We start from the raw sequence: 26,299 nt of genomic DNA, 5'->3' as shown, positions 1-26,299 counted from the left end.
ACTTTGTAGAGGTTGGCGAGACGTGGCAGAAGGCGGCTTTGCAAAATAATGGCACGGTGGTTGAAGTGAAAGCAGCACAGCTGATGTGAAGGAGAGAAACTAAAGAACTGCTTTTAATTGTGACCACCTATGAGCACAAACATGAAAAAAAGAAAATGAAATTCTGTTAAGATTACCGGATAGAGATACAGAAAAGGACTGACGCCAAGTGAGGGGGAGTACCTACATGGATTAATCATGCAGAGCAGCCCCAGGTTAAGCGTGTGATATTTTTGGGCACCGTCCCATCGCCGCCTTCGGGGCATTTGCATAAGAGACTACAGCTTCATTTCCCCCCGTGGCACAGCTTTGTGTGAGCCAAGCAGTCAAGGGGAATTAATATAATTTCCGGGACCATTGCTGTTCATGTCCAAATTGCCTTAACCTGATTGCAAACTATATTTTATTTACTTTTTATTTTCACTGTTTTCTTTTTCTTCTTTGGGGAGTTTTATTTCTCTAAAGTCTTCTCTCCTAAACCAGGAAGCCAGATTTTCTTACATTAAGTAGTGTCCAGCCTTCTCCATGTTTAAATCCTCTTTTGGACTAAAGCTCATTATCATCCACACATATAATCTCTCAAATTGGTACCAAACGCCCCAGCTGTTAAAGTGGGCTGCATAATTTGCTAAGGGAGCCTGAAATGAATGTATTATCTTTCAGAGAGAAATATTAAAATGAAGATAATGCATTATATTGTATTTAATGTCAAATGCCTGCAGACAGTTGAGGTTCCAAGTCAGTGAACAGAGACAGGAAAGTACAACACAAAGGTGGGAAGAAAAAATGAAAGCGTTAAACACGGAAATTGTATATTTGAAAATTTTAATCCCTCACTTTTAACCTCACCATTTCATTTACTCATTTGAGGATTTCCAAACCAATCATTTAGACAGCTTTCTGATTGCATGTACCTAATTTACTTCATGACTCACAGGTTCGGATTTTGTTAAGACTTAAGAGTTATGAGTGGAGTTATGATTGACAGGTGTGCAGACACGCACAGTTGTTGCCTTACCTTCCTTAATAATTGAACAATGAACTGGACTTCCCAACTTTATCAGTTTTATTTTAATGGAAATATCCATTATGGTTTTCTCTGCGGTAAATCCCACTCAGAGATGGCAATGCTCCAGTTTTAGTAAATTTCTTTCTTTTAATTGCTTCTTTCTTTTGCTCCCTTACTGTTACTAGTGTGAAATGTGTGGCCCAGATGGAGTCCCAGGGCAACCCACTGTGGGTCCCAGTACCAGAGGGAAATATAGGTCACATTAGGGTGAGGCATGCTGCGGGCCCACAGGGTGCCCATATTTCAAACCAGCACCAGGGCCGCTTGGGTCTGCACAGTGTGGCCCCACATGGTCACAAAGGGTATGCTGGGATATGGATGCAGTTTGCTAACCAAGGGTGTTAGCCATAGGTGGCAAACCACATCTCACCCAAATATGGTTACTTTTGATCTAAAAGCCTGTTGGCAGCAGCTAGCAGACCAAGTTTGAGACTTAAAATCCCCCCCAAAAAACACAACCCCAAAACAAAGCCAGTTGGTGATGACATAGTTTCAAATACCCATCATTTATTCACAGTCTATAACTTAGACACTTTTTGCAGTATTATAACGTTGTTGTTTTTTTTACATAGGAACTATCTGAACTCTAGCAAACTATATCTGCCAACCAAGGAGCTTGCTATCATTACAGCTCAGCAGAGCGGGAGACTATTTGTCTTTACATCCAGTCACATTGCCATGAGCATGAGGCTGAGCAGGGGTAGATATGTGATTCTATCTGTACAGATGGCAGGTTTGTTTGGCAGGAAGAAAATAGCAACAACACGAACCTGCTCAGGATGCAGTTTGCTGATTTATTTATGTACCTATTTATTTTGGAGTGACTGGGTTCTAGTTTATGAAAGAGAGACTGATGCTAACTTTTTCAAATGTATTTTCTTAGTGCTGCACAAGGTGAGTGACATTTACTTCCGTTACATTCTGAAGAGAGGCTGACATGTCTACAATCCCAAACTGGGCAACTCACAGCAAAGGAAACTAGATGGATAAAAAAAAGTGCCACAGTTTAGAGGAAAAGTGTGAATTTTATCTGCCTGACTGACAGGTGTCTCACTGTATTAGCTCCACCTACACTTCCGCCCCATTTCCCAAAGCTGGCTTTCGGTAAACCTGAATCCAATCACACCAGAGGCTTCATCAAATAAATCTGATACATCTTTGATCCACACACATCAGCTTTAAGGACTTCAACCTACAGCCACACATCATCACCAAGCTACAGCAGGCTACACCCTTCTCTGGCTTTTTCCCCCCTGCTGTGATGTTGTAACAGGTCAGAAACCAGGCCACGGACACACTATTCCTCCTATAAATCAGCTGACTGATTCTCATCCATCTCACAGGGAAGGCTGTGGCATGTGTTTCCAAAGCAAACCCCCCCCCCCAAAACTGGAACATATCCATAGTAACCCCAGCTGTCAAGAGGCCTATATCTGTCACACTTGTTGAGTAGCGTCGGTCTCTAGGCAGCGGGGGAGGGAAAACAACTCCATGTGGCAAACCAGTTTATTTCTAATAGCATGTGTGCGATCAATCTCCTCGTTATGAACGGGTGCTGCAGTGGAGGGAGTCATTCAGCATTTGTGACAGGTGTGCAGTATTGACCGAAGGGAAGATGAACAGCATGCGCGCGTGCGACTCTGTACGTGCGCTACGACAGAGAGACAAAGAGGCTGACAGCCTCAATTCTGACTTCCAGTTTTCAATCTTGGCTAAAACTTCTTTTCATGAAGCCGGTCGTATTGCTTTCCCGCCAATTATCACAGTGGGTACAGACGGCAAAGGTCACTTCACCCGTGCCCCTCAAAAATCTTGCTGGCACCTTTTTTCCATATTTAACATCCCGCAGTATGAATTACAAAGTCGAGGCGCCCGCCATGATTGAATTTGCACTGTGCGCCAACATCCCGTTAGGAATCACTGTCTTGTCCAATTAAGAGAGGCCTTGTTATTGGCCAAATTGTGAGTAGCCCCATTAATGTAGGGTGGGGGAGTCTATCCTTTAACTGCTTTAACTGACATATTAATGTTGACGTCCTCTCAGAGTTGCATGGCGCGTGGCGTGAAGACTGTAAATTTAATTGACTGTCAGGGTGTCCTTGATTCTTCCTGCTCCAAGCGTGGAACCAAAAAGCGAGCAAAGTGAGAGAAAAATGCGTGCCATGGACTTGTATTTATCTGCCGCCATAAACAGCAAGGGGAGAGACAGATTATGAGCGGCCGCCATCTAATGGGAACCAAGGCCTTGTTGAGGTGCTGAGTTTTATTTACAGATACTCTTCAGACTGACACGCTGGACTCGACTATCCTTAATAATAATAAAAAAATAGAAAGCAGAAGTGGAGGAGCGTGTCAGTATTCAATTTCCAAATACGAACGCATGTCGGAGGCCGTCTTTTTACATATGCACGACGCATTACATGATGCATTCGCAGTGAGCCAAGCGTTATGGGTAATATATTACTGGAATTACTGGGAGGCGGTGGAAAGGTAAGCATCATTCGTCAGGGGACTCATCAATGTCTGGCGAAAAAAATGGGGACTAATGTCTGTGCAGCAGGGGGAAGGAGAGAGGCTAACTTTATCTCAATCAATGTCAACAAATATTATGGTGACTGTACAGCTGTCACCAGCGTCCATTGGGGGGGGACTAACAGTTTTTGTCAAGGTGGCGACGTCTGTAAACTAGAATGTGAAATTGAAATATTTCCAGCACTGCAACAAGTAAACTTTAATAGATGACACCACCAATCAGCAGCGAGAAAAACAGGTTGGAAAATGACAGTGACAGTGTTAATCTCCTGCCTCATAAGATATAAATCACAAACAATAAAAAGTCTGACAGTCTGTTTTTAAAATGCTTCCCAACTGTTTGTGCATCAATAGCGCACTTGAGCTTTATTCCCCGTCAAGACGGTGTATGAAAGACAAAAAACTGAGGTAAATATACGGCATTTTTTTCCTTTATTTGTTTTGTAATGGCAAGATGTGTGTGACTCCTCTGGTGGTAAAGGGTAATCGGACTATATAGAAGTCTATGAAAAAAAATACCCCTGCATCTCACTTGATTTATGACTTAAGCATTTCCCTAATGATGTTATGGTCTGTCATGCTAGTTTTAAGTCTTTTTTTTTTCATACAGCATGATGTCCATTTTGTAAATTATGGTCCCAGTTAGAATAAAATAGATGACAAAGCAGGACATCTACCTGGTTACCTAGCTACCTGTATGAAAGTCTTCAACCATACTTTATTTCTCTATTTTCTGCTATGACAAACACGTACAAACATAAATGGAAATACCGTATAAAGCAAAAACAGAGTTTGTACACTTCTAAAGAGGTTTAAAGTCAATATTTGGTATCATCGCCTCTATTCTTCATCACAGCCTGAACTCTGTTAGGCAGCCTTCTTGTCATGTCTTTAAGGAGTCTTCAGGAATAGTTCTCGAGGCTAATTGAAAGACATTTAAAGCTCTTCTTCGAATGTTTCTGCCTTTTGTTCTGTTCTCTGTCAAGACGATCTCACACTGCTTCAGTAATGTTGACGTCTGTGCTCTGGGGAGGACAATCCATGAACATTTGTTGGGTGTTTTTCTACCTAGACATTGGCAATGTCAATGACAATGATACTAACACATGTTAGTGTTAGTATCATTGTCATGATGAAAAATGAAGCTGTTGCCAATTAGATTCTTTCCAGAAGGTGCTGCATGGTGGATCCAAATCGAAACATACTTTCCTGCATTAATAATTTTAACAAATTCAACAAGATCTCCAATGACACTGACTGAAATACAGCCCCAAACCACGACCAAGCCTACACGCTATTTTATAGATGGTAGATACTCACTGTTGACCTCTCCGGACCTCCTCTGTAATGATGAATATTTGAACCAAAAATTTCAAATTTGGATTCATCACTCTCTAAAACCCGTTACCACATTTTTCAGTCCAGTTCTTGTGTAATTTGGCATACCTCAGCCTTTTCTCCAAGTTTTCCTTCTTTAAGAAAGGCTTCTTGACAGCCACCCTTCAGAGATCATTTCTGATGAGGCTTCAGTAAAAAGTAAAGCATCTTTCAGGTTCTCTGTCAAGTGGATTTTTTCCTATTTCTTTAGGACATGATTTTCATCTGATGTTGATGTTGTTTTTAGGCCTGACACTTTCTCTTTCGCCTTCTCCTTTTCCAGTTTTAGTGATTTAAACAACCAAACAAGAAAAACATTCTTCTTAAAATGATGAGATACATGGACTGGACTGAAAAGGAGCGGAAAAGCTGACAATTTCCATGGAAAAACTCTGAAAGACGCTCAAAAGGATTGGAAGGACTATTGCTTTTGACCACTTTTAATAATTACATGACAGTCTGGCTCCGTAGAAGTAAATTCAGTTAAATGAGGGGTCGCTCAAGACTGCAGGATTTGGGCTATTGTTAATTGAAGTCACTAAATATCACTTTCTGAGGTCTTTGATTACCACAGCATCGCAAATTGTCCCTGTTTTGATGCTTTGGTTGCATTAAAAGCTACTTTAATGGGTTGACTGTTCATTTTTTCCAGTGATGATTTTTTTAAGCCATTTTTTTTTATTAGCAAAACTAGAACCTCAGTTGGTAACAAATCAGTAGTTAACAGTGTGTTGGTTAAGCCTGTCTTTTCCATATAATATGGGTTTTTTACCCTTCAAAAATAAAAGACAGCTCATGCAAGACTGTATTTGTTGGCCTGATTGCAGGTCCAGTTCACAAAGCAGCCAGTGTTTTATTTGCAGACATGTTAAACAGCTGAGATGCATTGCAGTAAATATCTCAAACAGATACACAAGCAAATAGGCCAACAGAAAGATAAAAGGACCCAGCAAAAGCCAGAGTGTAACACAGTAGTGGTGTTGCCAGTGAAACATTTTAGAAATCTCTTACTGTATTTAGGATGCATTCAACTTGTTTAGCTCCATTTGCAGTGCCCAGGTGCATGCTCTTTTATTCTGCTCTGCATTCAGGACCTCTGAAGCTCCTTTTCACTCTGATTGCAATCCATGTTCAGAGGTGAGAAGAAGAATAAATGCATAGGTATTACCTCAGAGAGGCTAAAGAGAGACCTTATGTGATCTTTCAAGTTTCTATTTCATATCAAATCAAAAATGGCTGTGCGCTGCATCGAAAGAGGACTCTTCTCCATTCAGCTCACCGACGAGTAACAAAACCTGCACTTTCAGGGATTCATCACACAGCTCTGCTGAGCAGCTATTGTATAGTACAGCAAAAGTGGCCAACAAGGGAGCTGATTGTGCATTTAAAACAATAACAGCAACACAACCCATTATTAGAAGGCACTTTTTTAATGACCAAGCACAGATCAGAAACTTTGATTACACAAATTGTCCAAAAATGACTTTCCAACTCATAATTTTGCTGTCTGTGCCAAATATTTATCAAAAGGCCTCCTAAATAATTTGTTTCTGCATTTTTCCTCCTTTAAATGTCAGCAATTGCTCTCAGAGCTAGAGTAATAAATGAAGACTTCTGGGTATAGTTCATTATTTAATGAGAAATGAATGAACAATTCTCAAATAAGTGATTTTCACCTGTTAGTGCCGGTGTCCGTACACACAATAGCCTCCAAGAAACAACCGTACAAGATGTTTCAAGTTAAAGAAACCTGACTCCAAAAAAATACCTTCAATGTTTACACCATGGATTGAACATCATCTCCTGAAAATACCGAACAGTGGAAGTGCATCCAGGAGTTGGGAGGGTTGGGGGTTTACTCCAACATCTATCTTGATATGCTGTATTAAGCAAAAATACACATAATTATTCTGTTCGCCCAACCATTCAGGCCATATCAGCATTCTAACAAAGAGGAACCACAGCAGAGGACAAACGCATACATTGTGCTACCTATGCATGCTGAGGATTAGTATGGCAGATATGCGGTGCATGTTTTTGCACCGTTCCACTCAGAGTACAAATGCAGACAAAGCATTACTCAGAGATGAGTGTTTGGAATTTAATAATGTACGGATGATAGCAGTGCACGTGTGCAGCGCTCTGCAGGTTTTGTGTGATTGTGTGACCCGGCAAAACAGCAGGCAAGTGCAACATCACGGAGTCTTCGTGCCTAAGGAAGTCAGTCAGGTTGTTGAATTTCACTTAATGGGCTGAAACAGTTTTCACAGTATACAGTAAAGCCCCATGCATTTGTCTTACTAGAGATTCAAACATTTGACTTATTGATTTTTCCTTTTTCCTTTAACTGTTCTGGTTTACACTAAATGTGGTGGTGGTGGTCAGAGGGCCCGGTGGCGCCAGTGTCCGGCAGCCTTGCCTCTGTCAGTGCGCCCCAGGGTGGCTGTGGCTACAATGTAGCTTGCCATCACCAGTGTGTGAATGTGTGTGTGAATGGGTGGATGACTGAATGTGTAAAGCGCTTTGGGGTCCTTAGGGACTAGTAACGACCATTTACCAGGCCAGGCCATTTAAATTGATGTATTTCCACATTTGAGCCAAAGCGTTTGGCAAGTAAAAGCTTTACAGCTGTAAAAGCCAACCAAAACTTGAATTGTTTGCAGGATTTTGACAGTATATAACACGTCCTCCACACGCCAGGACTTCTATCAAAGAAAAGCCATGCTGTGATTCAAGTTTTGGCTCTTGAATGAGAACATAAACCCAGATACTTTATGCAATAAACATGCAACATAAAAAAGCAAACAAAAAAAATGTAAAAACAAACCCTCCACTAGATTTGTCTGAAACAAAAGAAACACCGATTTAAAAAAAACAAAAACAAAACACCTGCATCACTGGGATACTCACCTGCCCACTCCCGCTGCTTCTTTCTGTTCCATAAAAATGAAAGCAATGCAATTTCAAACTGGCTTTCATTGCCCAGAATCCCATTTTTACAATGGAGCTTTAACTTGCAACCAGTGTGGCTTCTAATAAAGCTGTGCAATCTAAAAGAAAAGGAACAAAAGCCAGAGGTCTGGCTCGAACGGGGTGTTCATTTATCAGTGGACACGTTTCAAATCCTTGCCCCAGGCAATGGCTCGTGAAGCATCCGAAGAGATGGCCCGTGGGGACTTCTGCTGGAAAAGCAGAAAGCCCTTTGATGAACCTTGGGCCATCCCCGCACCTGCGTCCAATATGCATTGGTAAAAAGATATTAGATGCAAGCAGCTGTTGCAAAAAAAGAAAAGAAAAGACTGGCAGTACACTGCCTTATATATGCCAGTGTTGATATTTCTAGCTTGCATCTACATTTTTAATTACTCTTGAGATGGAGACATGAGACGCTCATGTAAACATCTGATTTTCTACAAAGGCCACAACTCCATGATTAGTCCATCAGGAAAAAAATACTCACCGATCATTGTTTCACTCACTATTAAACTGGCTTGTTTTAAGTGTGAGAATGCTAATATGTGGGACTTTCAGGCATGTACTTCTTTTCATATAATATTATAATATAACATGTTTCCCGTCTCCCTGGTGTGTATATAGCCCACATTGTTTCCCTTAGTTTTTTTGGTTTATTTTCTTTGTTCGTGTAATTTTCCAAACTGCCATCAAACATGCTGGCAGTCATTTAGCCAACATAAAAACTCTGTAACCAGCATGCCACCTGATGCATGATGCATCGCTTGATTTTGTCATCATCCTGGGTTTGTCTGGAATGTTAACTGTCATCACTTTAACAGGCTCGATGCAGCAATAGTGCATTTCCCATGCCTAGAAAAAGAAAGAACCAAGAACATTGGGTGTCTTCCTCTCACCAGCACATACTATTGAACTAAGCAGTGTTCATTGCATTGACTGGCTGTGCAACGGAAGGACACACTGAACGCAAACTGCAGCCTGCAGTGTTAAAAAGGGGATTTGATGTAAAGATTTTAGGTTAGATTATTAAAAACAAAACAGAGGGATCATAAAGACAGCTTTGAGCAAAAGAAGATTAAAGGTTATTTAGTATTTAGAGAAAAAAGGAGACCCCTTGGCTGCACTACTTCTGGCTTTTCCTGACTATATAACTCATGGATTGCACCACACCCATCTTTGAAGTTCACCTTTACTGAACCCAATACACATGTGTGACTGAATAATTGCACTGGCTGAATCTGTCTACAAAGTACAGATATATAAACACCCCCTACATCTCAAAACCAGCCTAGGTGGTATTTCCTGTTACAATATGTGCTTCCAGAGGCACACTGTGCCATGCTGACAGTAGGGCTGTGCCGTATTACATCAGCCACAATATTATCCTAATAATACTGGTATAAATTTTTATGTGATACAAGAATGTTGTTGTTGTAACATTGCTACAGTGCATTTACATTCTCTATTGCACACAACAACGAGACAAGCCCAAGCATGTCTGAGAGCAAGAGCCATGCGTTAGCCTCCAATTAGGGCTGTTCGATATAAAAATGTCTATCGTTTCATTTTACGCTATCGTTTGTTTCGTGGTGTCGCAAAATAAACTGTTTACGGCAATATTTTTTCATCGTTTTGATGGTCACTGTAGTGGCTATACTAATTTCTTAAAGTTCTCTCTTTCTCTTATATTTTATATAACCCCACTACGGACGGAGAAGCGACTGTTTTTATGTTTTTAGCAACAACGACGGTAACAGCATCGCGTGTCCGCTTGTTTATGTTCCACATAAACCTTTCAAAATAAACTGAATCACATGAAAGAGCAGATTATTTACGGATGAGAAGTAAAAAAGAGCCGCCAGGTGCTAAAAAATAAACCTTAGACTCAAACGTTAGAACAGGCTTTTCCCCGCAGCACGCCGTGTAATAAATACTCACAAAGAAAACGGCGGCTGTTACAACTTATGTCTAAAAATGTATCGTTTCATGCATCGGTTAAAACTAGAGATGGCACGATACCACTTTTTTATGTCCGATACCGATACCGATATCATAAATTTGGATATCTGCCGATACCGATATGAATCCGATATAGTGTTTTTTAATCAACAAAACTGTTTTTTAAAATATCTTGCTGCATTTTGCAAGTCTGCAAGTTCATACTCAAGTTTAAAACAACAACTACACTAAAGCTATTCTGTTATACCTGTATACAAAAAAAATATTTCATAGTTCGGCAATACTGATCAATCTAATAAACTTAGACCTACACCATCCTCCCTATTCTGGTATTTTAAAGAGTACTTAGCGTAAATATTAACCAACCTAACTAATAGGGTTCCAACTCCCAGCAACAACAAAAATAAATAAATAAAAAATAGGGAACCACCCCTCACGCTCCACCTCATGATGCTTAATCAACGTAATCAACCTTAATTTGATGCAGTGTGAAAAAAAATGCACAGAAATCAATTATTTTTCAAGAAATATTAAATAGATTCAACATCTTTCTTCAACAAAATTGCAGACTGCACAGATGGTACCTTCCCAAAGGAAAATGTACTATAGCTTACTAGGGTATATTAGACTTAATAGTCACTATATACAGTAATTGACTTCTATTCATTTTACATCAAATTAAAACTTTGTGTGTCAGATAATTATTTATTAAAAGCTAGACATTTTAAATGAGAATAAGAAAGAAAAGTATGTCTTTGTGCCCCCTTTTCCCAGTTAATGCCCTATCGGCCCCCCTGGCTAAACTTTGCTAGATCTGCCCCTGCGCAGTTACCAGCCGTCAGCTACTAGAAAAAGATCCTGGTGTAGAAAGTAATATTAAATAAATTGTAACAACAGCTTATCAAGCTTAAACGTGCTGCTGTTGTTCAGCCGCTGGTTTGCTCTTTCTGGCGCAAAGTGGACCAAAAACAAACAAGAGAGACTCACGACAGAAAAGCCGATCAGCTGATCATTAGCAGTTTCACGATTGAAGTAGCAGCCGGAGAGCGAGAGGCAGTCGCTCGTTAAGCTTAACGTGGGAATGCTTTACAAACATTCAGAGATGGACTTACACACTTGCTTTACTTCTCTCGGGGATAACTTTGTCGGAGATGAAATGCCAGGTTGCTAGCGAAGCTCCACATGCTATCCAGACCACCGACAGGTCCCGCATGCCACAGCTGCTCTATCACGTGATGCATACTGCTCCGACGTTCTGAGGCGAGTTACAGCGTGTTGCAAGTTTTGTGAGGTGCTTTCATGATATTTAATGCATCGGATTACATTTTTTATTTTTCTCCGATATCCGATCCAGTAATTTAGGTCAGTATCGGACCGATACCGATACGTAATATCGGATCGGTCCATCTCTAGTTAAAACACTCGACTCCAAGTACACGACACGCAGCTGGAAACACTTCCCGCAAGACGAGCTGCCCGAGATTCACAGAATTTACAGAAAATGGTACATTTTTGTGATTTATATCGTTATCGGACGATAGAATTCTTATATCGGGATATGAGATTTTGGTCATATCGCACAGCCCTACCTCCAGTGATGATTTACTACCTATAAAAGGAGCTACCTCAACAATCTCCAACATAGCTGTTCCCACCAAAGGTGAAAACAACAAACTTGTTTCACCATTTGAGGAAAAACATAGAGTACAACCAGGCTACAAGGGCATAGACAGTAAGTAGCTGGTAATTTGAGACACAAATGCAAAACTAGCACTGGCTAGTTGGGCTCCATATGACAGGAAGAGCAAATGGTAGATGGAAATTACTGATGTGGTTGCAGCAGGTAAAAGCAGGGCTTTAAGCAAGCCAAGTTACAACATCACAGGTAGAAAACTTTTTTCAGTTTTATTATGTGAAAATACTCCTTAAGCGTTGAAAGGTTATGTTAACTTCAATGATTCTTAAACAAAATTAAGTAGTTATGTTACACTTTTACTACCTAGGATACTTTTGTGCCTACATTTGGTTTATGTTGTAGCTGGATATAATCCTGTGTCACTACTATTGCAGTGTAATGCAACTGCTGCCTGCACCTTGTTTCAGTAGATTCCAATTAGGTAGTATTAGATCAGTGACAGTCACACATCGGAAAAGAGGGATGGAAAATGCCCCTCATTTATTTACTTATAAATGCTGCTGTTTGCAGCCTGCAAGGATCGATAAAACGTTCAGTATTTTTTTTCCTGTAATGACTTCTTGAAATACCATGAGACATACAAACACACACAGCTAGCCATACCACATGTTTGCAGCTGGTAACAAAGTATGATGACTACTCTCCAAATGCCATAGTGTGGGACCATGTGATTTCGCTCTATTACAGCAAACAAATTCAAATTCAAATTCAAATTTTATTTGTCACGTACACAGTCATACACAGTACGATATGTAGTGAAATGCTTGGACAACTGCTCGTGACCTAAAGAAAACAAAAAAAGGAAAAGGCTATGAATAAGATAGGAAATAAATATGAAAAATTAAAAAGGGTAAATTTAACTAGGAAGGAATAGAATATAAATTAAGGTTAAAAATGAAATAACTGTACAACACAAATTAGAATGAAGGGTAAATTTAACTGGGAAGAATAAGATAAAGATAAATATATAAATTAAAGTTGAAAATAAAATAACTGTACAACAAAATACACAATACACAATATAGAACTATATAAGAATGTATGAAGAAATCTAAATATAAATAAATATATACACAATAACAGCAGCTGTACAAGTATTAACCGGAAATGAAGAATATAGTGACCAGTGTTGTGCAAAACCAAAGTCCAGAAAGTCCAGTGTGTGTGTAAGAACTGTATGTGTGGGTCAGTACTGAGCCTTGGTGAAGTTTTGGTAGGTTCAAGGAAATATCTGCAAATTAATGTGGTTGTTGTAGGTACTGTTGGATATGGAGTAATGTTAAAACTATTTACATATGCAGCATTGTGCAAAAGTCTTGAGCCAATATCATTTCTTTATATTTTACTAGCAAAACGTGAATTAGGTATAGTGACTTTTTGAAACGTGCAAGCATAAATGGAAATACAACACATAAGACAAAATCAGAGTTTGGAGAATTCCAATGAGCAATCAAATTCAAATCATAGTTGATATATGGTATGACCGCTTTTATTCTTCAGCACAACTCTCATAGGCAGCTTTCCAGTCGTTTCTTAAAGCAGTTCTCCAGGCTTCTTGAAGGACATTCAAAACTCTTTAGATTTCGGCTGCCTTTTGCTCTGTTTTCTGATGTTCAAGATGATCTTCCACTACTGTTGAGGTCCAGGCTCTGTGGAGGCCAATCCACCCACAACACCACTGGCTTTCTGAAGACCCAAACCATGACAGTGCCTCCACCGTGTTTTCCAGATGGCTGTCTCTCTTTCCTGACCTCCTCTGTACACATTGAAATTTCTGTTTTAAACTGTTGTCAAATTTGGATTTCATGAGATCTGTTGACTCTCTTTCAGTCCAGTTCTTGTGTAATTTGCCATAAATCAACCTTTTCTCCCAGTTTCCCTTAAGAATGGCTTCGTGACAGCCACCCTTCCACTGAGACCATTTCTGACGAGACTTCTGCAAAAGTGCAGGACCTCTCCGGCCCTATACCAGGCTTTGCTGAATAAAAAGACTATTTTATGTCTGCCATAATGTTACTGTATGTTTGGCATTTAGCAGAGATTCAGGTAAAGGAACTGGGAAACATTATACGTTTTGTGACAGGCAGAAAGTGCCCAACACTGCAATTTATGTGTAGATACAGTGTTGTATTCCTGTGAAAATGGTCAGGACTAAACTGACAATTAGTGTAAAAGCAGCAAACATCCAAAGAACAACTTTGAAAGACCTTCAGAAAGCTCAAACTATTGTTCAAGGCCACTTTTTTAAAATTATGAGCCTGGGTCCTTGGAAGCGTGAGGTGGCTCACGACTTTTGCACAATACTCCGTACAGAGATGAGACTTACCTGAGCCTCTCTTCGACACAACTTTCAGGCAGTGGACCACAACAGCATGAAGCAGGATCAGAAGAGGGATGGGAGCTTTCATTTTTTTTTTATCAGTCCTACAAAGAAAGAAAAGCATGTGTTATAACTCCATACTGAGGCAAGCTGTGAATGTGCTGAAACCATCCAAGAAAAATAAAAGACAATGATTTTGGCAGAAGATGTTTCCTTAAAAAAAAAAAAAAAAAAAAAAGAAAAGAAAAAGGTCCTGAGCCAATAATTACAGAGTTTCTATCAGCCTTAAGGTCAGTTGGAAAAAAATCAGCATCTCTATGTGCAAATTTTGTTTATCTGCTTCTGCTTTATTTATATTAGCACCTCTTCAGGGACTTATTGTATAATCAGGGCAATGCTGTTAATGAAATGTCAAGATGCATCTCTATCAAGCCAAACCAGGCTTTTCTGCTTTGTCAACTACCTTCAACACTCATCCCCCTTTACTTGCAACCAAAATAACACAATCAGGCGCCTGCTCAGATCTGGGTATCTCTCTGTGAGCACAAATGTTCGGAAATGCTCTGTGAGAAGTGGATAACAGTGAATCTGGCTTAATATATTGAAAACTCCTTAAATTGTAGCTTGTAGTGACACTAATTGCGGTGATAATGGGGATAAGATGGCATTTCAATCGATGCCAGTCAAACGCAGTAGGTTTAAAGCTATTACACTCCAATTACGAATTCCTGCCTGAATCCATGTGTGTGCTAGAATGATGAACTTAAACACTCAATTAACTGTCATTATGATGTATGTATTATGGGATATTTTAATGTAATATGCAAGACAGGTCTGTTTCCTAATAAAGAAAAGAACTGTATCTTTGCATTAAAGACAACGACTGCCCCAAACCATCTCTGCGCTTACTCGGGTCCCCTGCAATACACAGGAGTATGCTGAAAATGATGGATTGACGAACACACAGGGATTCTTTGATTTATTAGTGAGATGATAAAGTACACCTTCAAGCCAATTTAATCTAAGATAAAACAGATGGGCCCAAAGTTCGCTGCAGTTAATAGTGTTTATTCAGACTTTGCCAGCAGCTACAAACATTCCTCAGCAATACACTTGGTTCTAAAATTCCTCCATAGGCTACAAGGGTCCTTCAAATGGCATTTCAGTCAGGACAAAGATGCTTCACATTGAAGCCTGAAAAGCTGTATCAGAAAGCCTTTTTGGAGAAACTCTGAACAGTCACAATAACTCTTGAGAAATTCGGAGGCATGCGAAACTGGGCAGCAGCCAAATATGGCGACATTGCTGCGTTCCCTCTTGTCAAAGGCTTATTGTCATCGGCTCTTGCTTTCTGCAACCAATGCCACCTCAGAAAAGCTACACGTCACTACAGAAAAATCTTATCTTTTTAATTAGTTTTCCATGGTGGGTGCAAGTCTGCAACATTAGCACAAAACCTGTGGCCCCTTTCTTTGGTTTGAACACAGAGGAAGTAACTGAATCACCAGTTCTGTTCTGTGTCCCTGCGGCTAACAGTGATATCCAAGACTGTAAAAATCAAAGAGAGCACCACTGAAAAGGTTAAGAAAGTGCACTCGTGATGTGCTGTAATTAATTTTGTTGGTACTGACTATACTGATGAGGAAAATACAGTAATGCTCTTATTCTCTTGGGGTGTAAATATAGCTTTGCCAAAATAGGAACAAATGATGGGTTTAAATATACAGAAGAATCAGGTAGTGGGAGGAAATTGGCTCCATAATTCAAGTTTCACAAAGCTGTTGTTGAAGATACTGGTCTATTTTTTCATAGGAACTTGAGAAATATATGATCCAAGTGTACAGACATGCAACAGTAAGGTAACGTGGTATGATATTACAAAAATGGATAAAAGCGAAGAGACAAAATAGGATATGCAATGCCAGCTTTATCCTCCAAAATTAAATAAATAAATTCAGCACTGCATTCAGTGTTTTATCATTAAAATATATTTTAAAACTAGTTTATTTTTTTAGGGTGTGATGTGGACTATATAGAGCAAAGTTAGTTTGGATTATTGACATTTGAGCCTTTATTGATGGTGAACTTCAAGGGGTGTTGAAAAGTCTTACAGTCTGAGAGAAGAAGCTGCCCCGCCGTCAGCAGACTCTTGCATCTCCTGCCAGAAGAGCAGCAGGGTAAACAGACTCAGTCTGGACCAAATGATGTCCTGTTCTGTGGGCTCTGTGTATGCAGTGAGTCTTCCCAGTGCTGAACATAGATGCAACACCAGTGTTTTGTAAGGAATCCATACAGTGCTGATAAAACTTTGCTTATGTTGTTCCAAGTCAAAGTTTTTGAATTGTGAAAAAACCTTGTGCACACTGTACTAACAGTTTGGGCCATACATTTAGGATAATGGCAGATCCTTTGTAATTTTCCTTTTGTATACTACCACAGTGAATTTTAAGTCAGAAAATCAAGATGTGATTAAAGCACAGAATTTCAGCTCTATTTCCAGGGGTTTAACAAAAGTATTAAAATAGAAATTTAGATATTACATCCATTTTTATACACAGTGTGTCCAGTTACTGATTAGCCCCTGAAAATAGGAAGACTAACATAAATTAAAATATAGGTATATAAGGTACTTTTCTTAAACCCTCTTGAATGAGTGACTCCTTGAACTCTAGAAGCCATGGAGTAAATACTGTGTTTCCTCCCTTGAGATGCTCTGTGGGGCCTTTAATGCAGCCACCGTAAGTTGGTACACGTTTGTGACTTTCTGCCTTCAGTTTTGTCTTCAGAGTAAGCGTGCTCTATTGGGTTCAGATTAAGGACATCGAAGAATGTCCCATTTCTTTGTCTTGAAAAACTCTTTGGTTGCTTTTGCACTATGCTTTGGCTTATTATCCATCCAGAGTACAGCCCTGTAGACTTCAGAATATATCCTGCTACTTCAATCAGCATTCACATCATCAATAAACACTAGTGATCCAGTTTCACAGGCCCATGCTGTAACATTGTCTCCACCATGTTTAACCGATGATGCGATATGATTTATGAGCTCTCTCTATACTTTTCTCTGCCCATCTGTCTGGTACAAATTAGTCTTGGTCTCTCCAAAGTATACTTTTCACAGCTGTGCAGGCTCTTTCAGATGTTTTCTGGCAAACTCTTATTTGTCATTCTTGTTCGTGAGTGTAGTCAATGGTTTGCACCTTGTTGTAAACCCTTTGTGGCTACATTCATGAAGATATCTCTTGATTGCAGACACTGAATTTGCCTTAACTTGACTTACTTTGATGTGGTGAAGAAGATTTTCTTAACCAAGGAAAGAATTTGTGATCACCCACTTTAGTTTTCATTCGTTGGACCACATATTGCCAGTTTAAAAAAATAAAAATAAAAATCCAAGCCCATAAAACTGCATGTCAATCAATTTTCTGGTTACTGCTGAAACCCCTTGAATTGAAGCTGAAGGTCTGCACTTTAATCACATCAATGATTTCAACTCCACTGTAATGTTATACAGAGGAATAATTACAAATGCTGTGCCACTGTCCAAAAACACATGGACCTGACTGTATGATGTGGGCCTGTGGCTGTCAATCCCATCAATCGTGGGTGTGGTTGTCCTGAATTCAACTGCAGAAGGCAGCCCTTAGTTGAGCTTGTAAAAAAAATGTTTGCGGAGTAAGTGGTTGCTATTTTGTGCCAACATGAAAAACAGAATTCCGTTCACTTCGGGCATATTTGAGCATCAGGTGAAACTTTTGAGCGTTTTGTGAACAATTGTGAAACGTCATGCAAAAAGCACAAAATATATTAATTCGGCATACAAGCTGATGCATTCATCTGGCAGCCAGGTTTTCTTGTGTTTGCAATCCATCATTTCTCACTGAGGTTGGTGTTTGAAGCTTTTTTTATGGCTGCAGTCGACTTTGAACAGCTTGCTTTTTTTGTTTAACAAGATATCTCTCTAACCCTAAATATCCTATCATCTTCCTCCTCCCAGCATGATCGGTTAATTATAACAACACTCTGTGGTTACTCCTTTTTTATCGGTCTGTCCAATAGAAAGCATAGATTTGCCACAGTTCAAGCAGTCCATAGTTTCAAAATTGATTGCACTGATTACTCGAGTATTGAGTAGACTGGCATGAAAGCCAATGAAAGTGATCTGATTGCTGGTGGCAGACAGGGCTTGTAGCCAGCAGGAATGTTTGACTGCACTCATACCCGACAAGTCCAAGAAAAAATATAATTAAGTTAGACTTGTGTTGTCTAACTTTCATGCTCTGGGTCTGATGTTGCTGGAGTATGTTTAAGAAGATGGCCACATACTCAAGGGCTTATTGAGGTCAAACACCCAAGTTGTTATCAGTAACCATGAAACGCGTTTCGATGTATTATTGTCGCTATCGTCTTACTTCTTGGCACATGGTTATGAGCCATTGAGAAGGGAAAGATTCAGTGCAGCTGTCGAACTGTCAGAAATATGATCAGAAACACAATAGAGTGGAAAGAAGAGATATCCTCCTTCAAGAAATGAATGGATACTAGATGTCCAAGAAAAATATGAAATTGTTTTTTGGGGTTTTTTAAATCCTCCCTCAAAAATCCCCCTGTGAAAGCTTGTCCTGTCAAACATTTCACAGTGTATCATCCTTTAAAGAGAAGCTCATCCAAAAGGTGCTGTCACCTGCCTCTCATTCCTTGATTGTTTTTTTCCTCAAGCCTCCACTTTCGTCTTTACCCTGACAGTGCTTCCTTCTCAGTGGATCCATCCAAAATTCAATTATTTTTGAGGAGGGTTCAGGAAGAGAGATGGGGCACTCTCTCAACACTCTCGGGGTTCAGAGTTAGCCCCAAGGAATGCATCTCAGAGTCACGCGCAAACAGTTTCGGAAATCTATGACCGAGACTTTAACGCTTTAGTACAGCTCGCCAGATGGACTTTGAGATGATGATTTATACGGATCTCTAATTTTATATCTCTCTTGCTCTGTCACACACTTTTGGGAGTTCACATTGAGGGTCCCCTTTCCTTCTTCCTCAGCCATATCTGAAGTTTCTTGATGACGTTCGTTTCTCTGTTACCCGGGAAACCAATGGGAACTAACAGGAAGAAGCAATTACGGACAAATTCGGATGACATAAATTCTTGTCCCGGTTATTGGGTAAAGATTTCAGATCTGTGGGCTGGAGCTTTGATTGAACTGAAGTGTAAAACTTGGACTCTTTGTCTGTGTTTGTTCATCCATTGCTGAGCGTTTCATCCTGGATTCAAACCTTGGCTCAGTCTGACGGCCATGTGTGTCAAAATTATACAATCATTACTCTTTTTCACAGGAATGCTGACTGGCAATTTTAAAGTGAAAGTCTGTCTGGTAGTTTATTTAAAACTGCCAAAGTGAAAGTCATGAAATGTGGTGCAGATTTAGACCACAGGCAAAGACATACTTCGTTATAACTTGGTGTGCATTCTTTCTTTTAAAATGACAAAATTTGTAAACTGGTCAAAGGATTTTAAGCATGGAGTTGCCAGGCAGGAGGAAAAGGGGAATACCTCTAGACATAGGGTGAGATGGAGACAGATGATCCGCTTTGGTGACCTCTACGGGGAGAAGCCAAAAAAAGCAGAAAATAAGGCACTGGTCTTGGCAGAGGATGTGCTCTCCGAGGCTTCTTGTAGTTCTCAAAAATTTTTACAAATAATACAATCGTTTAAAGGTAAAAAAAAAAATGCAGGATCTAATTTTAACTTTGTTCTTACCAAGGTCACTACGGGTGATTTGATTCACATAATGCCAAAAAGAAAAAAAATTCCCAAACATAACATGTGCTTACTCATTATGGACATACAGCCTCACTGCCTCTAGCCGTTACCCCTCTGTCCCCTACCTCCACTCGATAAATTGATATCTACTCTGCTTGGTGAGTTATTAACATTTCTATTTGTGAAAAACACTTTTCAGGCCCTTACACCCTTGGCTGACGCACACACACCCACAATCTCCCACCCACAGTCTGTGCTCTCTTCACTGAATTTTTCCATTTTAGATTATCTAATAACCTTGCCTTGCAAGCCTCCATGTTCCTGATATGTACCGTACCCAGGAAGTGAAAGAGAAAGAAGCGGTTGTTTTTCAAATTCACATGTTTAATACCATAAACGTCATTGTTTGGTGCAGGAACCAGAAGAAAAATGGCTTTTAATGATCAAGGGCACACATGTGAATAAATAACAAGCAGCAAAAAGTGGTTGAGTAGCAAAAATGTATGCAACGGTTTTCATTAGCTGCCATTTGTGGTAAGAATAAAGCAGTTTTAAAACTGCATATTTGAATGGATGCTAAGTGACACATTGAGGCTACTGGCTATGTGCTTTGGGAAATGGGAATTTTTTATTAGTTAACCATCTAGCTACAATATGATGCCAAACTCATTTTATTTTCATGAGGGTGCCATGCTGTGAGAATTTTAAAAATGCTGAGGTCATTGAGTCAGACAAAACCACAGCAACCTATTTAAAGAGCTTGGCACATACCCAATCCCCAAGAGATTTTGGACAAGTCTGTCACATATTCATTCATTTCACCTCTCTGCACGATTCATTGAAGTATTAATACATTTTATGCAAATGTTTAACTCGCTACAGGATTGTTCACATGTTGTTTCAACACCCCTTTGACAATTTTAGGAACATCATTTTGCTTAAAATTATATCAAAATGACTCCAAAAAAACGTGAGAACTACTGCCTGCATGTTAAAGTAGAAAACGACAGACTACATTTACAGAAATATTACTGAGGATGGGAATAATTTGCTTTTATGATTCCTGGAACACATTGTAATTATCACTTTTTCAACCTCATGATTTTGCCACAGAGCAATAAGCATTTTATAAGTATTGCATTCCCCGACCAACTGGTGATTGGTCAGGAAATACACAAAATCTTCATTGTGATTGCTTTGATTGCTAGCAAATTGCAGTGGTCATCCATAGTTTACGTGGAAGACACTGACTTGTCAGCAAACAATCACTATTAATCCTTGAGCTGTAGGGAAACCTGCAAAAATGCAACGCAAACAGCAAAATGTTCACCTTCAAATTAAAGGTTTTGCCTTACAGCTTCAAATATCAAGAGGTGCAACAATTATTTTGAAGGCAAATACTATAGTCCATATTTACAGTTTGCATTGTACTTTTAACAGTGTCATTGCTTGTTGCAATCAATTTTGCGCTTTCAATCTCCAGCAACCCCTTGTCAATTTCTTACATATCACATATTTGTTCCTAGCCACTGGTGGTTGCCAAGAGGTTCAAGAGGTTCACTGATCAGATTATAGGCCTGCATGAGTAGGGTCCTAGCATAGACAGTATATGTAGCTTCTAGGTCAGAAAAGTTCAAGTGCCTTAAAACTGCATTCCATCTAAAGGGTATAAGATGGGGATAGCTGTGGTTGCAAAATGGGTCAAATGTGACTGATGCACTATACAGTTTTTGGTCTTAGGAGTTTTTAGTGAACCATCAGGTAGAAAAACAGTTGCAAGGGAATCTAAGGACACACACAAACATACACACACAGGCACACATACAAACTGTCTTTGCAGTCATGTCCAAGTCTTAGTCCCAGTCCCTGAGCTGACTGCTAACTAGATTCTTTATCCCGCCTGGCTGTCAAGGAAATAACTATGACATTAAATGAATGAAACTCTCTTTGGATATTCCAGGGCAAGGCTAAAGCGAGATCCTTCGGGAGCTACCGAGAAGAAGACGTGAAAGCAGAGGAGAGGTTGAGGGTTCTTGGAAGGCGACCATGAGAGGCGTCATGAGATGGTGCCAAGCAGTAAACAGAGATGTTAATGGCAGGTAACACTGGCTTTATATTTAGAATATCCCTAGTTTATGAAAGTAATTAACATCAGTCTAACTGAGTTATCTCAATAACTCTCTATACAACATCTCACCACTAAATTTTACAGCGTTAATAGATGTTGATTTATCAAAACAGAGACACCTGTCCAGACTGTCAAAGAGTTGTTTGTTGCTGCTTTTCAAGCTGTCTAAAAGTTTTAAATGAACTCTGATGGATATTGATTTATAACAAAATATTACAGTGATGATTCACAGACTGGTAAATTAATACTGATGATGCTTCTCTTTTGCTACATTGCAGATCATTAAGCACTCTTTGAAACAACGCTACCACCCTCAAAGCAGACTTTTCTTGTAAACGTGCTGTAAGGACTCCCAGATGTTACCGCGGTACATTGCTTAAGGTAAAGTGCCCCCTTTATACTATTAGAACAATTGCCAGTTAGCATCTGGCTCATTCTTTATTCTTAATGAGCATCCCCCCAGGAAGAGAAGGATGCGGTGACAGACCATGGAATGGCAATTAAATCAAGTCACTTGTAACGACAACTGGCAACATGAAGTGGGCTGCTCCTAAGTTCACCCAACTCTGAGGTGAGTGACTATAAGTGGGAAGGATACCGCTGATTGATATAGAACAGTGTATGTGAGAGGGTTATTTAAACTAGAACTTGGCACGACCAGCTAGAACTTATCAAACTTATCCTCTGATATTAATCAAAAGCAAATGTTACAGCTGGACTAGTATCAGCACAAACAGTGTCATCTTCACCTCCTCCAACTTACACATAACTTCATACAGTACTGCTACAGAGAGGCAGGGTCACAGCCAATTCAATTCAATTTTATTTATATAGAGCCAAGTCACAGTAATAGTCACCTCAAGGCACTTTATATTGCAAGAAAAAGATTCTATAACAATACAAAGAAAACCCCAACAATCAGACAACCCTCCTATGAGCAAGCACTTGGTGACAGTGGGAAGAAAAAAAACTTCTTTTTACCTCCAGCAGAACCAGGCTGAAAGGGTATCCGGTGTAACGTCTGCGTCAAACCAAACACGTGACGACCCCTTGGGAAATAAGGGAGCAACTGAAACTACTTTCCAAAAGCCACTTTAGCCATTTGTTATCATCAACTTAGCTCCTAGCGGCTAAGGCTAAAAATTAAACCGTAATATGAATGTGAGAGCTAGGCAGCAAGAAAATTAGTCCTGCCCATCTGTGATGTTAATAGACAGTGTTAATTTAACAGGATAGCACAATAGTTTTGTCTAGAATTGGTTATGCTTATTTTAAAGTCTGAAAAAATCGACTAGAGTGTTTTCGGTGCTTTCATTCAAATTCCGTTCTTGTCATTCAAATTCTGTTCTCTCCATTCTAATCCTGTTTTTTCATTCAAATTTTGTCATTTTCATTCTAATTCTGTTAATTTAGTTCAAAATCCGTTGTTGTCATTCTAATCCTGTTTTTTCATTCAAATTTTGTCATTTTCATTCTAATTCTGTTAATTTAATTCAAAATCCGTTGTTGTCATTCTAATTCTGTTGTTTTCATTCAAATTTTGTTGATTTCTTTCAACTTCCGGTGTTTTCTTTCAACTTCCAGTGTTTTCATTCAAATTCCGTTCTTTTCATTCTAAATCAGTTGTGTTCATTCTAATTATGTTGTTTCCATTCAAATTTCTGTGTTTCATTCTAATTCTGTTGTTTTCATTCGAAAGCCGTTGTTTTCCTACTAATCCAGTTCTTTTCATTCAAATTCCGTTCTTGTCATTCAAATTCTGTTCTCTCCATTCTAATCCTGTTTTTTCATTCAAATGTTGTTATTTTCATTCTAATTCTGTTAATTTAGTTCAAATTCCGTTCTTGTCATTCTAATTCTGTTGTTCTCATTCAAATTCCATTCTCTTCATTCTAATCCTGTTTTTTCATTGAAATGTTGTTGTTTTCATTCTAGTTAAGTTCTTTTCATTCTAAATCAGTTGTGTTCATTCAAATTCAGTTGTTCTTCTTCAAATTTCTGTGTTTCATTCAAATTCTGGTGTTTTCATTCTAATTCCGTTCTTTTCATTCTAATTCTGTTGTTTTTGTTCAAAAGCCGTTGTTTTCCTTCTAATCGAGTTCTTTTCATTCAAATTCCGTTGTTGTCATTCTAATCCTGTTTTTTCATTCAAATTCAGTTGTTCTTCTTCAAATTCCTGTGTTTTCATTCAAATTCCGTTCTTGTCATTCTAATTCTGTTGTTTTCATTCAAAAGCCGTTGTTTTCATTCAAATTCCATTCTTGTCATTCTAATCCTGGTTTTTCATTCAAATTTTGTTATTTTCATTCTAATTCTGTTAATTTAGTTCAAAATCCGTTGTTGTCATTCTAATTCTGTTGTTTTTGTTCAAAAGCCGTTGTTTTCATTCAAATTCCATTCTTGTCATTCTAATCCTGGTTTTTCATTCAAATTTTGTTATTTTCATTCTAATTCTGTTAATTTAGTTCAAAATCCGTTGTTTTCCTTCTAATCGAGTTCTTTTCATTTAAATTCCGTTGTTGTCATTCTAATCCTGTTTTTTCATTCAAATTCAGTTGTTCTTCTTCAAATTCCTGTGTTTTCATTCAAATTCCGTTCTTGTCATTCTAATTCCGTTGTTTTCATTCAAAAGCCATTGTTTTCATTCAAATTCCATTCTTGTCATTCTAATCCTGGTTTTTCATTCAAATTTTGTTATTTTCAGTCTAATTCTGTTAATTTAGTTCAAAATCCGTTGTTGTCATTCTAATTCTGTTGTTTTTGTTCAAAAGCCGTTGTTTTCCTTCTAATCGAGTTGTTTTCATTCAAATTCCGTTGTTCTCATTCTAATTCTGTTTTTCTCATTCAAATTCGGTTGTTCTTCTTCAAATTCCTGTGTTTTCATTCAAATTCCGTTGTTGTCATTCTAATTCTGTTGTTTTCGTTCAAAATCCATTGTTTTCCTACTAATCCAGTTCTTTTCATTCAAATTCCAGCAACTAGAGACAAACAGTGGCAGCCTATTTTACTGAGGATTTTCACTGATAGAGATATCAAGTTCAAATTCAAGTCTTTTGACAGCCCTGCAAACAATTACCAACTACAAAGTAATGAGCAACAACCAAATAACTTGTACTCATCACTTGATAAGGCTTCACAACCGAGCCACGAAAGAAGCTGAAGGACCTTCAGTTAAAATATAAAACTATCCATGCTAGCTTCAATAGTTTTATATATGCAGCTACTCAAGCTAGCATGAGTTTGGGTAGCTTCATATAAAACAAGGTAATTATTCACTTCTCAGCTTCTCCATTTTGATGTCATGATAAGGAACATTAGCCACCTCATCACAAAGAGTGCACAGCAAAGCAACGGATCCGCAATTCAGTCTGGCAATGCTTGACAAACTGCCTTTCAAATTGAATGAGAAACGAGAGCAGCGAAGCCTAGAACATACAAGTGAGTCCAGCCTCAGAGCAGATTAGCAACACAGGGGCACCACAGGGGACTGTCCTCTCCCCCTTCCTCTTCACCCTCTACACCACAGACTTCAGCCACTGCACAGAGACCTGCCATCTTCAGAAGTTTTCTGATGACTCTGCGGTGGTTGGATGCATCAGCAGGGATGATGAGACAGAGTACCGGGCTGTGGTCGACTCCTTTGTCACGTGGTGTGAGCAGAATCATCTGCAGCTCAACGTGGCAAAGACCAAGGAACTGATCGTGGACTTCAGGAAGACCAGGAAACACTTGACCCCTGTTTCAATCCAGGGGGTCAGTGTTGACATTGTGGAGGACTATAAATACCTTGGAGTACACATTGACAATAAACTGGACTGGGCTAAAAACACCACAGCACTTTACAGGAAGGGCCAGAGTCGTCTCTATTTTTTGAGGCGACTGAGGTCCTTCAACATCTGCCAGAAAATGCTGAGGATTTTCTATGAGTCTGTGGTGGCCAGTGCGATCCTCTATGCTGTTGCATGCTGGGGGAGCAGGCTGAGGGTCGCAGATGCCAACAGACTTAATAAACTGATCCGTAAGGCCAGCAATGTTGTGGGGATGGAGCTGGACTCCCTCAAGGTGGTGTCGGAGAGGCGGATGCTGTCCAAGATAAAGACAATGTTGGATAACACCTCCCACCCACTCCATGACATGTTGGTCAGTCACAGGAGCTCGTTCAGTGAGAGACTGAGATTACCGAAAAGCACCACTGAACGACACAGGAAATCATTCCTGCCTGTGGCCATCTCCCTGTACAACGCATCCACTTAACACACTGTTTGCTGCTACAGCTACACATGTTTCTTTTCCAACTATTTATTTATGAGTGACTTATGTATGTATGTATGTATATATATGTATATATTGTACTATTCTTAGTTAGCGTATTGTCTGTCTTGTCTTAATGTTGGTTTAAAATGGAGCACTGTAACAAAAAATAATTTCCCCCAGGGATCAATAAA

At 39.3% G+C, this 26,299-nt stretch overlaps 1 protein-coding gene across 2 annotated transcripts in view; it reads right to left on the bottom strand.

Moving 5' to 3' along the window:
- Positions 1-26,299, bottom strand: part of LOC146547776 (interleukin-1 receptor accessory protein-like 1-B) — a 342,110-nt gene that overhangs the window by 303,070 nt on the left and 12,741 nt on the right. For both annotated transcript variants that reach the window (XM_085265749.1, XM_085265750.1), the window contains exon 2: positions 13,972-14,069. In XM_085265749.1, coding sequence (XP_085121875.1) covers positions 13,972-14,053 — 82 coding nt within the window. In that variant the 5' untranslated portion in view covers positions 14,054-14,069. The remainder of the gene's footprint in view (positions 1-13,971; positions 14,070-26,299) is intronic.

This window comes from Mchenga conophoros, linkage group LG23 (assembly GCF_057382185.1).
Source record: "Mchenga conophoros isolate Kocher_MC1m ecotype Shallow Benthic linkage group LG23, M_conophoros_male_GT1.1, whole genome shotgun sequence".
In the NCBI taxonomy this organism is placed as follows: Eukaryota; Metazoa; Chordata; class Actinopteri; order Cichliformes; family Cichlidae; genus Mchenga; species Mchenga conophoros.
This window is presented reverse-complemented; position numbering and strand designations above follow the sequence as displayed.